This window comes from Phycodurus eques, chromosome 16, assembly GCF_024500275.1.
Source record: "Phycodurus eques isolate BA_2022a chromosome 16, UOR_Pequ_1.1, whole genome shotgun sequence".
NCBI classification, from domain to species: domain Eukaryota; kingdom Metazoa; phylum Chordata; class Actinopteri; order Syngnathiformes; family Syngnathidae; genus Phycodurus; species Phycodurus eques.
In genome coordinates this window covers 2,753,059-2,769,197 of record NC_084540.1, presented here as the reverse complement: position 1 = coordinate 2,769,197, position 16,139 = coordinate 2,753,059, and the positions used below count along the sequence as shown (strand labels likewise).

The 16,139-nt window shown below is 45.6% G+C and overlaps 1 protein-coding gene across 1 annotated transcript in view; it reads right to left on the bottom strand.

Moving 5' to 3' along the window:
* Positions 1-2,122: 2,122 nt before the first annotated feature.
* Positions 2,123-16,139, bottom strand: part of grin2ca (glutamate receptor, ionotropic, N-methyl D-aspartate 2Ca) — a 49,912-nt gene continuing 35,895 nt past the window's right edge. The window contains exons 6-13 of the mRNA XM_061700370.1: positions 13,460-13,628; positions 11,294-11,447; positions 10,640-10,765; positions 9,545-9,774; positions 8,378-8,538; positions 8,111-8,298; positions 6,730-6,962; positions 2,123-4,437 (exon numbers count right to left, since the gene is read on the bottom strand). Coding sequence (XP_061556354.1) covers positions 2,833-4,437; positions 6,730-6,962; positions 8,111-8,298; positions 8,378-8,538; positions 9,545-9,774; positions 10,640-10,765; positions 11,294-11,447; positions 13,460-13,628 — 2,866 coding nt within the window. The 3' untranslated portion in view covers positions 2,123-2,832. The remainder of the gene's footprint in view (positions 4,438-6,729; positions 6,963-8,110; positions 8,299-8,377; positions 8,539-9,544; positions 9,775-10,639; positions 10,766-11,293; positions 11,448-13,459; positions 13,629-16,139) is intronic.

Here is a 16,139-nt window from a genome sequence, read left to right as displayed (position 1 = left end):
GTGCCTCCTTTAGTGAAAGCGGTTTCATGTGGACACTGAGGCAGAGCAATGACATTGTTGTTTATTAAAGGGTAGCGTAACATTGGAAATACACATTACACGTTTTTATATATGTTCCCCTTGTGAGCGGAAGTCTTGTCGCTATATAGTGATGGCAAAACATTTGCTTACTTGAAATCATTCTAGAAAAGTAAAAGAAAAACAAATGTTAAGTTATATACAGTGGGTACGGAAAGTATTCAGACCTCTTTTCACTCTCTCTTACATTGAAGCCATTTGCTAAAATCATTTAAGTTTATTTCCCCCCCCTCATTAATGTAAACACACCACCCCATAATGACAGATAAAAACGGAGTTGTTGAAATTTTTTGCAGATTTATTAAAAAAGAAAAACTGAAATATCAAACAGCCTAAAGTATTCAGACCCTTTGCTGTGACACTCACATTGAACTCGGGTGCTCTCCATTCTGCTCATCCTTAAAATGATTATACGCCTTCATTGGAGTCCGGCTGTGTTGGATTATACTGATTGGACTTGATGAGGAAAGCCACACCCCTGTCTATATAAGACCTTACAGCTCACAGTGCATGTCAGAGCAAATGAGAATCAGGAGGTCAAAGGAACTGCCTGAAGAGCTCAGAGACAGAATTGTGGCAAGGCACAGATCTGGCCAAGGTTACAAAAAACAATTCAGCCACGCTTAAGGTTCCTAAGAGCACAGTGGCCTCCATAATCCTGAAATGGAAGACGTTTGGGACGACCACAACCCTTCCTAGAGCTGGCCATCAGGCCAAACTGAGCAATCGGGAGAGAAGAGCCTTGGTGAGAGAGGTAAAGAAGAACCCAAAGATCACTGTGGCAAAACTCCAGACATGCAGTCGGGAGATGGGAGAAAGTTCTAGAAAGTCAACCGTCGCTGCAGCCCTCCACCAGTCGGGGCCTTATGGCAGAGTGTCCCGACGGAAGCCTCTCCTCAGTGCAAGACGCATGAAAGCCCGCATGGAGTTTGCTAAAAAAACACCTGAAGGACTCCAAGATGGTGAGAAATAAGATTCTCTGGCCTGGTGAGACCAAGACAGAAGGTTTTGGCCTTAATTCTAAGCGGTATGTGTGGAGAAAACCAGGCACTGCTCATCACCTGTCCAATACAGTCCCAACAGTGAAGCATGGTGGTGGGGCAGCATCATGCTGTGGGGGTGTTTTTCAGCTGCAGGGACAGGACGACCGGTTGCAATCGAAGGAAAGATGAATGCGGCCAAGTCCGGGGATATCCTGGACGAAAACCTTCTCCAGAGTGCTCAGGACCTTAGACTGGCCTGAAGGTTCACCTTCCAACAAGACAATGACCCTAAGCACACAGCTAAAATAACGAAGGAGTGGCTTCAGAACAACTCCGTGACTGTTCTCGAATGGCCCAGCCAGAGCCCTGACTTAAACCCAATTGAGCATCTCTGGAGAGACCTGAAAATGGCTGCCCACCAACGTTCACCATCCAACCTGACAGAACTCGAGAGGATTTGCAAGGAGGAATGGCAGAGGATCCCCAAATCCAGGTGTGAAAAACTTGTTGTATCATTCCCAAAAAGACTCAAGGCTGTTTTAGCTCCAAAGGGTGCTTCGGCTAAATACTGAGCAAAGGGTCTGAATACTTATGGCTGTGTGATATTTCACTTTTTACTTTATAATCAATTTGCAACTATTTCAACAATTCCGTTTTTTTCTTATCAATACGGGGTCCTGTGTGTTCATTAATGAGGAAAGAAAAAAAAAAGAACCTAGCAATTTTTTTTTGATTTTAGCAAATGGCGGCACTATACCAAAGAATGAAAAATTTAAGGGGGTCTGTGTGTATATATATATATATATATATATATATATATATATATATATGTATATATATATATATATATATATATATGTATATATATATGTATATATATATATATATATATATATATATATATATATATATATGTATATATATATATATATATATATATATATATATATATATGTATATATATATATATATATATATATATATATATATATATGTATATATATATATATATATATATATATATATATATATATATATATATATATACACACACACACACACACACACACACACACACACACACACACAGTGGTACCTTGACTTACGAGTTCAGTTCAACTCATAACCTCGTTAGATATCAAATCAATTTTCCCCAGTGAAACGAATTCAAGCGCCATTAATCTGCTCAGCCTCCCCAAAACGTTTTTATGGTCACGTTTTTAATAAAGAAAAAATAGCACTTTATTTTATAAAAACATACCAAAACGTAAAAGAGAATGTAAAGAAAGTGGTTTTAAAAAGTGTTATTTCTCTTTGTACTTGTATCTGTACCATTAAGGGGCGTGGCCTAGTGAATGACATTGGGAACCTGGTCGGTTATGCGTGTGAGTGTCGGGGCGGCAGTTGTGGCCTTCTCATTTTGTATTTGTCCCGTTCAATGAAAGTTCATCGGCAACTGTGTCTGTCCTTGCCCACATGCTTGGACATTACAGGACCTTAATTGCTGGCCCACAAAGAAAAATAATCGAGCAGGCGAGTTGTCGGAACCTGAAAACCGTTGGATCTGTCGTAAGTCAAGGTACCGCTGAGTCAGCATTTAAAAATGACAGCGAGGTTAACTTGTTAAATGCTTTTCAAGAGTTTGTTCCTGGTTTGTCCCAGTAGTGAGTCAGTGTCTTGTGTCTTGTGTTTTTATTGCACTGAGAACTGAGAGGCAACCTCTCAAAATACACTGGCGGTGGTCACTTTTATTCATTTATTTTTTGCTTCTTCACACCTCCGACTCCAGGCTAGAGACCCTCCTCCAGGGTTTTGGCACAAATGGACTGTTCACCCGGCGCGCCACCAACACCTGCCGTCGTTCCCTGCCCACCGAAACAGGCTCGTCCCGGTTGGCCCCAAACATACTGTTCTGGTAGGCCACGGGCCGGGCAGCAGCATGTTCCGGGCAGTGGGTGGCGCACGGGAACAGGTGGCACATGTCTTTGGGGCTGTCGTAGAACTGGGTCGGGGGCGGTGCGACATAGACCGGCAGGTCCGAGTAAGAGTTCAGGTAGGTGGAGTATTGTCTGTGCACCAACGTGGACGATGACCGGCGCAAGGCGGCGGCGTTCTGCAGGATGGCCTCCCGGTACGACGGCAGCCGGGTGGGGTCGGAGTACTTGAGTTTCTGCTTGTAAGGGTACGAGCCCATGTGAGCCGGGTCCAAGTAGGCGGGCTCAGCAGCCAGAGGGTAGCAGGACAGGTTGTGGCCCAGGCTGCCATACAGCTTGTGGGGCTTGGCATTGGCCGGCACCACCACCCGAGGAAATAGGTCGGGCATGTCGGCGCCGGGCGGCGTGGAGGTGGACGGCTTGGTCTCGTCCACCTGCCGGATGCGCTCGTTGCCCCAGGTGGCTTTGAGGAAAGAGGCTCTGCGGTTGAGTTTATCTTTGCCTAACAGAGGTATGTCATCCATCTCGGGTTCAGGATACGACTTCATGCAGGAGTTACAGCTGGCAGCGGTACTCGGGTAATGTCCCGGTGTGGCACCTGGGTAGTGTCCCGCTGATGCACAAGGATAGTATCCCGGGATGGTGTCCGGGGCGTGGTTTTTCATCAGCTGGTTGGCCCTGAGCTCAGCCAGGCAGGATCGTGGGTCATCGTAGTCGGCCCTCGATCTCAGGTCGGGGGCGTCAAACATGTAGCTGCGCCTCCTGCGGCCCCCGCAGTCGGGGGGGTAACTCAGCTTCCTCCTCAGGGGGACTTTATGCTCCACGTAGACATTGGGCACCTGGATTTCCCGGTAGGTGATGAACGGGGATGCTGGGTGCCGAACCGGGTTCTCAACGTAGAGCCGACTGCCGTGGTGGGGCTGGGCGGCAGCGGCTGGCGACACATCGGGCATGGCGAGCTGGGGGCTGCTGAGGCTGGAGATGGGCAGTGTCCTCTCTAAGAGGTTGTTGCGGGCGGGGAGCGTGTAGCGCAGCGGCGTGGGCCGGGTGACCACCCGCGTTTTGTCCAAGAGGGGCTGGGCGGCGGGGTCCCCATAGTGGACGGGGAAGGTAGGAGTGCGGCTTCTCACCGAGTATGGGGAGTGGTTGTCGGCGATGCTGGCAATGTACGGCAGGCGACAGTGTGCCACGTCTGCAGTGGTGCCCACGCGGGGCGGGAGGCCTGCCCGGGTGTTGTCGGCCGTCCCCCGCCGGCTCCAGCTCTCCAAGGTCTTGGTGGCGCTGTCCAGAGAGTTCTCCACCCGGGCGGAGGACACCATATCCTTGGCGGTCTTTAGCATCTTTAGCATGTTAGCCTGCGAGTAGTTGGTGGTGACGTCGGGACTCTGGACGCTGCCATTGTGGTCTGTCTGCTCCACACCGTTGAAACAGCTGTAGATTCCCTGCACACACACAAACACACACACAAAGTTTTTATGAAACAAACACATCATTAGATGATGTGCAGCATCTGCTATGACATGGATAGGATTGGACGGGACAAATTAATTAGATTACGTCAGTTACACGTGGATAGGACTGGATAGAACAGAAAAGGACTCGATAAGACAGGGCAGAGCTAGGATGGGATAGGAAAGAACTGAATTGGATTGGATATAACAGGACAGGTAGGACAGGACTGGACAGTACAGAAAAGGACTGAACAGGACAGGACAGGTAGGACAAGACTGGAAAGGGTAATTAGACGGAATCAGAACTAGCGTCCAACCAGACCAATGTGATAAGTGTACTGCACCACCGAATCACTTATTTTGGTGTCTTGCGACTAAGCTATGTGATAGCTTGGCGTTTAGCATGGTGCTCCGTCTCTCTCTTGTTTTATCCTCCGTCCTTCATTATTACGACACTTATCTGGAGGTGTAGTTTATTCGCTGTCATGGAGGCAATGATTGGTGATTCATGTTGCGTTGATAACGGACGCGGAGGCGCACATTCACCTCTGCGGCTCGGCATCGTATTTAGCCGAGTTAGCATGGTTAGCATGCAACAAGCATTCCCCTTACCCGAAGAGCGGAAAGTCGCGAGGTTGGCCGACAATAGGGACGATCCGTTTGGGCTAGGAGCTGCTAGCATGATGACAGAAAAGCCACACGGTTCCCATAATTCAACGCAAAATGAAAATTTGAATTATTACAGTAAAAAAGAATGTATGTTGAATGTATGTGTCACTTAACATTTGTGATTATTTCACATTTATGGTTGATTAATGGCACTATGTCAGTATCAAACCGTGAGTGTAGGGCGCGGTAATAAATTACCCTCCCCATCAATTCAACCGGATATTCAGCAAAGCACTACACGGCATGGCTTGTTAATAGTAAAGGATTATGTCCTCTGATGTGTACACACGCGCGCCGGCCATCAGTGATCAACATGTGACATGTTATTCTGGTAATTTTATTTTGGTGAAAAGTTTTTTGGTCCGAAACCAAAAATGCACTTTTGGGCTATTTTGTGCTGAAACGTTTTGTGAAGCCGTAATTTCGGTGCGTCACTAATCCAATCCTGTCCAGTCTTGTTTGTCTTTTCACGTCCAGTCCTCTCCTATTCCGTCCTGTCCTCCAGTCCTTCCCTGTTACATCCACTTCTATCCTGTCCAGTCCTGTTTAATTAGCTGTTCGCAAGCTAACTCGACTCGACTGCTAGCCATCGAGGTATGTGAGCTCGACTATGAGACGATTTCAGTATCCAGCTTGTGTGGGACAAAGTGAGTTATTTAATCTTCCCAGACGTGGTGTAAAAAGTAATCAGATTGAGCCATCAAAACACTCAGACACAGAAAATGACCAAAAAAGACGCTGTCAACTGCTGATGGTTGCACTTCCTCCTATGGGCTCCTCGCTGCCTCGCGCATAAACTCTCACACACACATATAAACACACGCGCACACACATACGCCAGTTAATGGGGCAATTTAAATGCAGGTGCTGCTGGATCACAAGCGCCCGCAATATTTCAGTTCAAGTTATTTTATTGCTTTCATCTGGCTTTGCTCCACTTTGTTTTGTTTTTTTTGGGGCTTGTTTGGCCTGCTATCAACTACACTGCGACGCTTTAGAAAGCTCGGCTGTGTTTTCGCCTGCAAAGAATTCATCACACTTTTCATTTTACACTGTAAAAGTGACCTGCAATGATAAAGTTACTTTTTGTCTTGTATACAAATAGTTGTGCGTCTGGAGTCCGTTTCCACCGAAAGTGAGAACGTAAACAACAAGCAAATGTTGCGTTATCTGACTATTTCTGAAAACCTGTCTGTGAACAAGCCCTGAAATTTGATTGTTACGTAACAATTCGGTTAATTTATATCGTAAACCACCCACAAGGTGTCTCTGCCCATGACTCAGAAGCTAGGCTGGCCAAACATCCAGAGCCACTTTCAAGCCACTCTTGGATTGCACTGCATGAAACACAATTTTGTTAAAGCCAAAAGGTAAGCAGAGCTGCATCGTTGGATGCATACATTAGAATTCGGGGGTATTTGTATACAATAATAGACAAGTGTATTCAGTGTTACCTCTACAAGTAAAAGTACGTTAATTATCTTTACATCAGCTAAAACGTTTTCCCACACTCTTTATGGGTCTAACTGTCACTCACTTGAATGAGACTTGACCACCCCATCAAAACAGGCTACTTTCCCGACGAAAATAATGGAAATAAAGATAAAAAAGTACCCTGCTGATGGCCAGGAGGAAGTCGAGGCGGTCGGACCTTCGCACCGAGTGTCGCAGCTTCCAGTAGAGCAGATGCTCCCAGGCAAAGACCAACAGGCTGAGGCCCATGGCCACCAGCAGCATGTAGAAGACGCCCGCCATGTTGTCGATGTCCAGCTTGCTGCTCATCACCTCCTTCTTCTCGTTGCGGCAGATCCCCGTCAGCCACACAGTCTGCAGCTTCTGAGTGTCGCCTGACAGACAAAACCACAATCAGAATCAGAATCATCAATATTGGCCAAGTATGTTCAAAGTATGGATGGAATTGTTAAGAATTCACCCCCTGATACGGGCTGTTCGGTCCGTCCATTCTCAACGTCTTGTCCGCATTGCCGGCAATAAGTCGGACTCGTTTCCGGTGAAGGTTGGACTCCGCCAAGGCTGCCCTTTGCCAACGATTCTGTTCATAACTTTTATGGACAGAATTTCTAGGCGCAGCCGAGGTGTAGAGGGGGTCCGGTTTGGTGGCCTCGGTATTACATCGCTGCTTTTTGCAGATGATGTGGTTCTGTTGGCTTCATCAACCCGTGATCTCCAACTCTCACTGGAGCATTTCACAGCTGAGTGTGAAGCGGCTGGGATGAGAATCAGCACCTCTAAATCTGAGACCATGGTCCTCAGTCGGAAAAAGGTGGCGTGCCCTCTCCGGGTCGGGGATGAGATCCTGCCCCAAGTAGAGGAGGAGTTCAAGTATCTTGGGGTCTTGTTCACGAGTGAGGGAAGAATGGAACGGGAGATCGACAGGCGGATCGGTGCAGCGTCTACAGCGATGCGGACTTTGTATCGGTCCGTTGTGGTGAAGAAGGAGCTAAGCCGAAAGGCCAAGCTCTCAATTTACCAGTTGATCGATGTTCCTACCCTCACCTATGTTCATGAGCTCTGGGTCGTGACTGAAAGAACGAGATCCCGGATACAAGCGGCCGAAATGAGTTTCCTCCGCAGGATGTCCGGGCTCGATCACTCACGGCTCTACGCTGAGCTCGGAGCTCAGAGTAGAGCCGCTCCTCCTCCGCATTGAGAGGAGCCAGATGAGGTGGCTGGGGCATCTGTTTAGGATACCTCCAGGGCGCCTCCCTGGTGAGGTGTTCTGGTGAGGTGTTCCGGGCACGTCTCACCAGGAGGAGGACGAGCCTTTAAAAATGAGCACAATTTTAAAAAATCTGATTTTTTTTTTTTACCAAATACGGATCAGCTGAAAATGACCCGATTGGCCTGGATTTCCGATCACGGGATCGGATGGGGACAATCCTACTTCTGTTACGTCTCCGACGACCCAGATTTACAGGATCTCTGTGTAAAAGCGACTACGATGACAATCCTATCTCCAGATTCTGGATCTTACCGTCAGCCAGGAACTGTAGCAGGGCCAGGTCTATGGGTCTTTTCCATCGGGAGTCCTTCTGCAGGGCTATGCCGTATCCGGTGGTGGCGAACACTTTTCCGCTGCCGATGGTCACCAGTTTGCAGCCCTCGTCTTTCCCCGCCATGTAGTTGAGCACCGCGGCGTCGTAGATGAAGGCGTCCAGCTTCCTGCCGGTGCCAAATGAAAAAGGAAACAAGTTAACCGTGGTGCTCGGGTTTCACAGAGGTTCTTTCGCGGGACATTTACCCGGTCTTGAGGCTGTTCAGAGCGTCCTCGACCCCTTTCTGGTTGTATTTGACCATGTGCGAGTGCATCTCGGGGTAGTTGCTGCGGATGTTTCGCTCCGTGCTGCCGTTGGGCACCGTGCCGAAGCGGAACGGAGGGTATTGCTCTTGAGGCTTTTGGAACTGGATGACAGAAGACGTTGGATGCAGCAAACACGTGTCGCGTTACGGTTTCACGTTAGTGTTTCAAAGTAGGATTTCAAACAAGGGTTGAGTTGCAACGTAGACTTCCAGGAAAGGATCGGGTTTCAAACAACGGTTCGAGTTTCAAATTAGTGTTTCAATCAGTTAGGGGTTGTGTTTAGAATTAGGCGACAAAGGTTGAGTTAGGTTGTCAAAGGTTAAAGGCTTTAGGACAGCTGCAGTTTTATAAAAAAAAAAAAGACAAAATGTGGGTGCTCATCATTCCTTGAGGGATTCAGTCTGTCCAACAAAGAATGGGTGAAAAGGACTCTATTAATATTTCTAAGATAGGTTTTGTATTGGTGTATTGATGTCATACTCTCCTGTGATGATACAAGGTCAAATTTGCATAGATGACACCTGCACACACACAGGTAAGGGGGGCTGGCACAGGGGAGGGAAATGGGGGGGGGGGGGGGGGGGGGGCTGTTGTGGTGGGGGAGAGCACAGCTGGACAAACAGCTGCTCAGCCGTCTCCATCTCACATCCATCCACAACGGACAGCCTGCTAACGTCTAAAACAGGTTCCAGGACTGCTTTATCGAAATGCTAATGAGATACGGTGGCCCGTTTGACCGTTGAAGTCCGCAAAGCTTGTTGGGGGGTTGTGAGAACCTTTAACATGCATCGCACAATCCGTTCTCCGAGAAAAGATTCCCTCGTGCCAAAAATCATCATCGCCGTCGGGATGGGAATATTCTCCCAGGCCAAAGAGTCGCGGGAATCGGATTCCGTTGCAGCGCTTTAAATTCACGGAAAACAACAAAAATCGCAAAAAACAAAAAAATCACATCGAGCGTATGTTACTCGATTTCTTCTTCTTTTTGTATTTGTACAATTTGTTTGTGTTTTTGTCTGCCGGTTGACAAACCGAAACACTACAGTCTTACATGGTTAAAACCGTTAAAAACCCTCCGCCTTGATCCTCGTGTAACAGGTGCGCTACCTTCTTGTCACTGAGTCCGGACACGGTGTCGATGTACTGCTCCTGAATCATGAAGGCGGCCAGGTTGGCCGTGTAGGATGCCAGGAAGATGACGGCGAAGAAGGCCCACACCAGTACCATGATCTTACTGGTGGTCCCCTTGGGGTTCTCGATGGGTACCGAGTTGTTGAACACGATTCCCCACAGAAGCCACACCGACTTCCCGATGGTGAAGGTGGGACCCCCGGGATCTATGGAGGAGATGGTCACATTTAAATAATATTCTGAAAAATGGATGAGGCCTGTGATTCTCAATGGCTGGTACGCAGGCTCCCTCTAGTGGTATGTGAAAGAATAACTGAATTCAATAAAAACATATGAAAATATCTTATCAAACAACGGCAAGAAAATGTACAAAAATTCAAATAAAGTTAAGACATAAAGTTTGCAAGTGCGTTTAAAACGTGCAGACACAGTTCGAGGAAGCTACCTTAAGTGGAGTTCGATTTTAGTTTGAAGTAATATACGGTACTTTCATATTTCATTTTCAACGTTTCTTTGTTTTCCAACATTAATTTAGGCTCCATTTTTATTTAACTTTTATGTGCAATGCATTTGAATTGAATCCTTATTTAAGTACACTGACCAAAAAAATTCCTTTACTTAATTCCAACATCAGTTGCGCATGATTCAAATGTGATAAATTGACGTATAGTATTTCATTATTTTGGAGGAGTTTCGAGGAGAAGAGGGCAAAGTTTACCACATTTTAATCATGTACAACCAATGTAAATGATCAAATTCAGGATTTTTTTTCAGTGTAGTTTAGTTTACTGGTAAGCGCAGCATTAATGTTCAAACTTGTCATATTGTCACAGTGGCTTGCAAAATGTGTAAAAATACTTCATTTCGGAATTAAACCCCTACCTCCATTTTGATGAAGATTTAGGGTTACTGCGCCAATGTATTTTAATATTTATGTATTTTAACAGTTTTAGGCCACTCAGCCCCGAGATGAAACTCCATTTCTTATCTATTGATTTCTTCTTATGTGAGCTCGATTACTTGATAAAGAGGAGGAAGAGGGAGAGGAAGAGGAAGAGGGCCGCGCCTCACCTTTGGCCGTCACCAGGCTGCGGTTGTAGCCCACCGGGCTGCAGTATTCAAAGACGAATACGGTAATAGCGACCACGGTGAGACACATGACGAACATCATCACCCACACGGCCGGACTGTACGGCTCTGGAAGCACACGCGAAAACGACACCCATATGTATGTGGCTTCAATAAAAAAAAAAAACATTTGAAAATCCACGACTTAGGCGCTTTAGTGTTCATTAATAACGATCATTTTTCATAACGTTATCAGATAGTTTCGGACTTCTCATCACCATGTTTGAATTAAAAGAATATGTATAAACATTGGAAAGATCAGATCTATCTATCTATCTACTATCTATCTATCTAATAATAAATAAAAAAAAGCATCCATATCATCACTCGGGTTGGCTAATGCCAATGAAATGCAAATAATGTAAATAAAATATTCAATGGTTAATATTTCACAAATGTTTTGCTTGAAAAGTCTCCAAAGAATTCATCTCCAATACGAAACAGTGTTGTGGTGCTCAAGAAGGTATCTCAGCAAACCAAATTGTGTTGAGCATCAATGTTACGTTGACAAATACATTAAATGGATGTTTTATGTAAAACTATCAAACTATGGAGACAATTGAAGAAAAAACATACGACAGGCAAATTTTTCCCGACCTAGGAAGGCAGACGGCGAGACGGTGCCGTTACTCCTGGCCACCATGACGCTGATGCCCGTCTCCACAAAGGGCACCGAGAAGTCGATAATCTCTGAGCGCTCTTCGTTTATGGTCAGCGAGCCGATGGCCATGTCGGCGCGTTTGTAGAAAACCTGCGAAAGGAAACCCGCAAGATTGTCCTCTTGACATTTCTTTGTGTAGCCCCGTAGTGGTCCCGGAGGCCACTTTGAGTCCGGGCCATCCTCTCTGTCCTCGTAGTTTGACCTTTTAACCACTGCGTTGTAAAGCAGCACTTAATCCCTAATCCATGTTGAGGTTTTACAGGACGTATCATAAGGTCCTTTTGTCTTGGTTACATAAAGCGTCTGCCGGGAAAATGTTACACACAGAAAATAGAAACTAATCATGCGCTAGGGAGGAGAAAGTATGAAAGTAAGTACTTCTTCTTGGAGACATGTCCCCTTTATAAATGCATTTATGTAAACATAATTCATATTTGAAATGCTCAACAATACAACATCGTAAAATGAGCCATGATCCGTACTGCACGTCGATTGTCCAAAATGTTTTCGGGGTTCATCAGGGGTACTTTCAGTGGTGGCAGGAATGTGCTGAATCCCATTTAAGACGAGTTTGAAAAACACGAGTTTAAACGTGATTGGCTCGTTTTGAAGACATCCCTAATTAAGCGGGTGCGGACATTACCTCCGTTGTTTATTTTTACTGCCACTCTTGAAAAGATCAAACAAAGTTCATTTGAGTTTTACAGGTGAGTGGTCACATTAATGGTGGAAAAAGTTTGGAGATGATTTGTTTTGGTCTCATTTGGTTTTATACCACAAAGACCTGGCATTTGAGCATTGAGGTGTGTTGACTTTTTATGTCCACTGTATTTGTGATTTTCTTCTTCTTCAGCGATTCACTACAAAATTCACCTAACATATTCATTATTTTTGTGTTGAGGCCGACGCGATACAAGTATTATTTTGGTGCTATTTGGGGCATGTTGGTGCTTCATTTAGATAAAAGTAGTGCTTTTCCGCCATACCGTTTCACATTTGTGCTAAGCAACTATATGTTCAAGGGAACAGAGGAGCTTTATTTTGACAAAGTTGTGCTTTGCATTATGTCGCCAAGCGACTATGTTGAAGTGAATTGAGGCGCTTCAGTTAGAAAAACGTCGTGCTTTGCGGCCATATTGTGGCAGGCTGGTGCCAAGGAACAACTCTGAATTGAATTGAGGAGTGTCATTGAAACAAAAGTAGTGCTTTGTCACCATCTTGTGGCAGGCTGGTGCCAAGGAACGACGTTGAATGGGATTGAGGAGCTTCATTTAGTTAGAAGTAGTGCTTTGTTGCCATCTAGTGGCATCTTGGAGCCGAGGAACTCTGTTAAAGTAAATTGAGGAGCTTCATTTAGACAAAACTAGTGCTTTGTCACCATCTTGTGGCAGGCTGGTGCCAAGGAACGACGTTGAATGGGATTGAGGAGCTTCATTTAGTTAGAAGTAGTGCTTTGTTGCCATCTAGTGGCATCTTGGAGCCGAGGAACTCTGTTAAAGTAAATTGAGGAGCTTCATTTAGATAAAACTAGTGCTTTGACACCTTCATGTGGCATCTTTTGTCACCAAGGGGCTATGATAAAGTGAATTGAGGAGCTTCATTTAGATACAAGTGAGAGTGGCAAAGCACTATTTTGTGCTATGTTGGTACCGAGGAACTATGTTGACATGAAATGAGTTTTATTTACAAATAAGTACTGCTTTGGCTCCATCTTGTAGCACATTGGTGCCATGGAACTATGTTGAATTGAATTGAGGTGCCTCATTTAGATCAAGTATTGCTTGGCCACCATTTTATGGCATGTTGGTCCTCAGGAACTATGTTGAAGTGAATTGAGGAGCTTCATTTAGACATAAATGATTTGCCAACATTTTATGATAGACCTTTTTTTTGGGGGGGTGGAGACATGAATCACTTGCAGAGTTTCACTCTTGCATATTTTCACTGTTTCATATATTTTGAAATGTTTGAAATAAATAGCTCAATTAAAAACAAAAACAAAAATCCCGGGGGGGAAAAAAAAAAAATCACCCTGACAAATACACTTGAAGGAATGGCTCAAATGAATGCCTTGTGGGGCCTTAGCGGGAGGTGCTACTTACCTCGCCGATCATGCCGTTCCAGATGCCACGCACCAGCTTGCCGTGCTTGCCGTTGGTGACCAGGTAGAGGTCGTAGGAGAACTTGATATTGCGCGACAGCTTCTTGAGGATGTCGATGCAGAAGCCTTTGCAGCACAGCTTGGTGTACGGCTCCGTGTGGCCCACGATGCTGCAGCGGCACAACGGGTTAACGTGGGTGCCGCTCGTGATGAATGGCGCTCGTTACAAGCGCGGGGGGGGGGGGGGGATCTTGACTTTCCGATCGATTGATTGCGGCACGTGCGAGCGGTTGGAATTATTGACCTCTGCCGGTCCCGGATCTGTCGTTTATCACCTCGAAGTCAACACGGTGCAATTAGCTGACAAGCTAACAAATACATGTTGATAAACAATACTGCACACGCCTTCATCACTTACAAATTTTAACCGAGGCTTCAAACCCTACTCTTACCCTGGCTTGAAACCCTATTTCAGATTCCCTAACCCTACCCTGAAACCTTCATTTAAAACCCAAACCCTGCCTAAAAACCCTAACTTCGGTTTGAAACTCTACTTCGAAACCCTAACCCTGACTTGAAACACAAATTAGACACACCAAGTTAGGTTTGAAATCCAAATTTGAAATCATAACCCTAGTTTCACAACCTAACCCTGACTCAAAAAAAAAAGAAAAAAAAAAGGAAATTCATCCCTCAAATTCAGTTTCACTTCGCAACGTGAAATTTAGTTTTCAAGAAGCCATGCCTGAAAAGGCACAGACACAAGTCTGCCATATTGGTTTGAAGCAGCCATTTTGGCCCTTTCCTGGGGGTCTCCCTCGACGTTAAACATCTCGTCGAGATGTTGTCCCATTGCGACTCAATTTGAAGCGAAAAATTGAGAACAATTTGAGTTGGCCTTCATTTCAAAAAGTTGACTTTCACCACCCAAAAAAAAAAGGCGCTTGAAGGCGAACTGTGTGTTTCGCAGGTTGTTTGTATGAGCCACACGTCCTCGGAAATGACTCTTCAAACATGGGCGCTTGGCCGGCGGCCCAAAAACCGCAGGCGCCTTCCCGCTTAGCGCCAGTCCTCCCGGAAAGCCATTTCAGCCTCCACCGCTCAGACCTTTTCCTTTTCAAACGCAAACATGCAAACCGCTCCACTGACTCATATCTAGCGCCGGCTTGTTTGACACGATATCGCCATTTGAAACCGGCGACCGCCTTCCATAACGGTGAAGGAACGTGATCCCATTAATGAAGAACAACCTCCCACGTTAATGCTCCGCCGGTGGCCGAAGAGTCTCACACATCGACGTGGGCGATATGACGCCAATGGAAGGGGAGGAGAACTCTTCATTTCGCACTCAATGGCACGTTCACATAGGATAAGAACTCGATTAAGACGGACGGATGTTAATGCACCGGAAAACTCGCGGGCTCGTGCGGTCATGATGTTCAAGCAGCGGTCTCATGTGGGCTTTTAATGAGCTGACTGTGAATCTCAAAAAGCTGTTCATCATCATCATCACATTTCCCTGTTGGGGATTTTGTCATCCGTTAGAGGATGTTGATCAGCATGTATCCAAACTTCCCAAATTCTCCTGTGATCATTAACAAAATGTATTCCCCGTGGTTCGGTTTCTTTGAGCGGGGGTATCAGTAGGGTCCGGATAAACAAAGCATTTGAGTATTTTATAGTCATGGTCTAGAAGAATGTCGCCTTCCAATACTCGCTTTGATTTAGGGCTGCAACAAACAATTGTTTTAATTTCCACACCATTATTCAAAAACAGGACATTATTTCAAATGGACAATTCGGAAAATGCACTAACATAAATCGACTATGATTCAGGGACTGGTTTGGTCTGTAACATTTCAGAAGATTGGCAAAAATGTTTTCCAAAGTATCCGAATCCTCCAAAGTTCCGCCTCTCAGGAGAAAATATTCTCCGATTTGGACCATTTTAACATCAACACGTTCTCTCAATGATTAATCGATGATTAAAATAGTTGTCGATGAATTTGATAATCGATTAGTTGTTGATTATATGACTAATTGTAGCAAACGCTACTGTTATATCCATCAATGAATCCAACCTTGATTGATGTAGCACCTTTCATACCGAAAAAGACATACAAAGTGCTTCACAAACCAAGATACCAGTATCGGGTATTGCGGGACTGGTAAAAATGGTCCGATACTGTACTCTCCAGCCTGACCTTCCGGAAGCTATACGCGTCAGCCGTGCACGTGTGGAGACTTTAATGACACAGATGACGACACTTCTAGTCAACTGCAAATTATCCTCTGCAAAATGGATGACGAACTCCTCGGGCGATGACAGAGGCGGAGTTGCGGTGGAGGGGCACCAACCACTGACCAGCAGGCACCGAGTTTCGGGAGCCGCGTTGCTCTGTTGACTGGCGAATAGTTGATAATTATTAGTTTACAGTTTATGTAACGATGGTTCAAGATTGTGTAAATGCTTTGATGATTGGCGTTGATGCTTTATGATCCTGTCCGTTTTAAAGAGCTCTGCCGTTACAGTACTTGTGGCACCCATATGCAATGACAAACTCGTTTTGCGAGGGGTACCAATTATTCGTGGATCTTCGCTATCCAGGGTTTGGTCCCTCCCCTCTACGAATCCCTATGTAGTGATTAGTGAATGATTGCGAACGCAGTCAATGCATTCA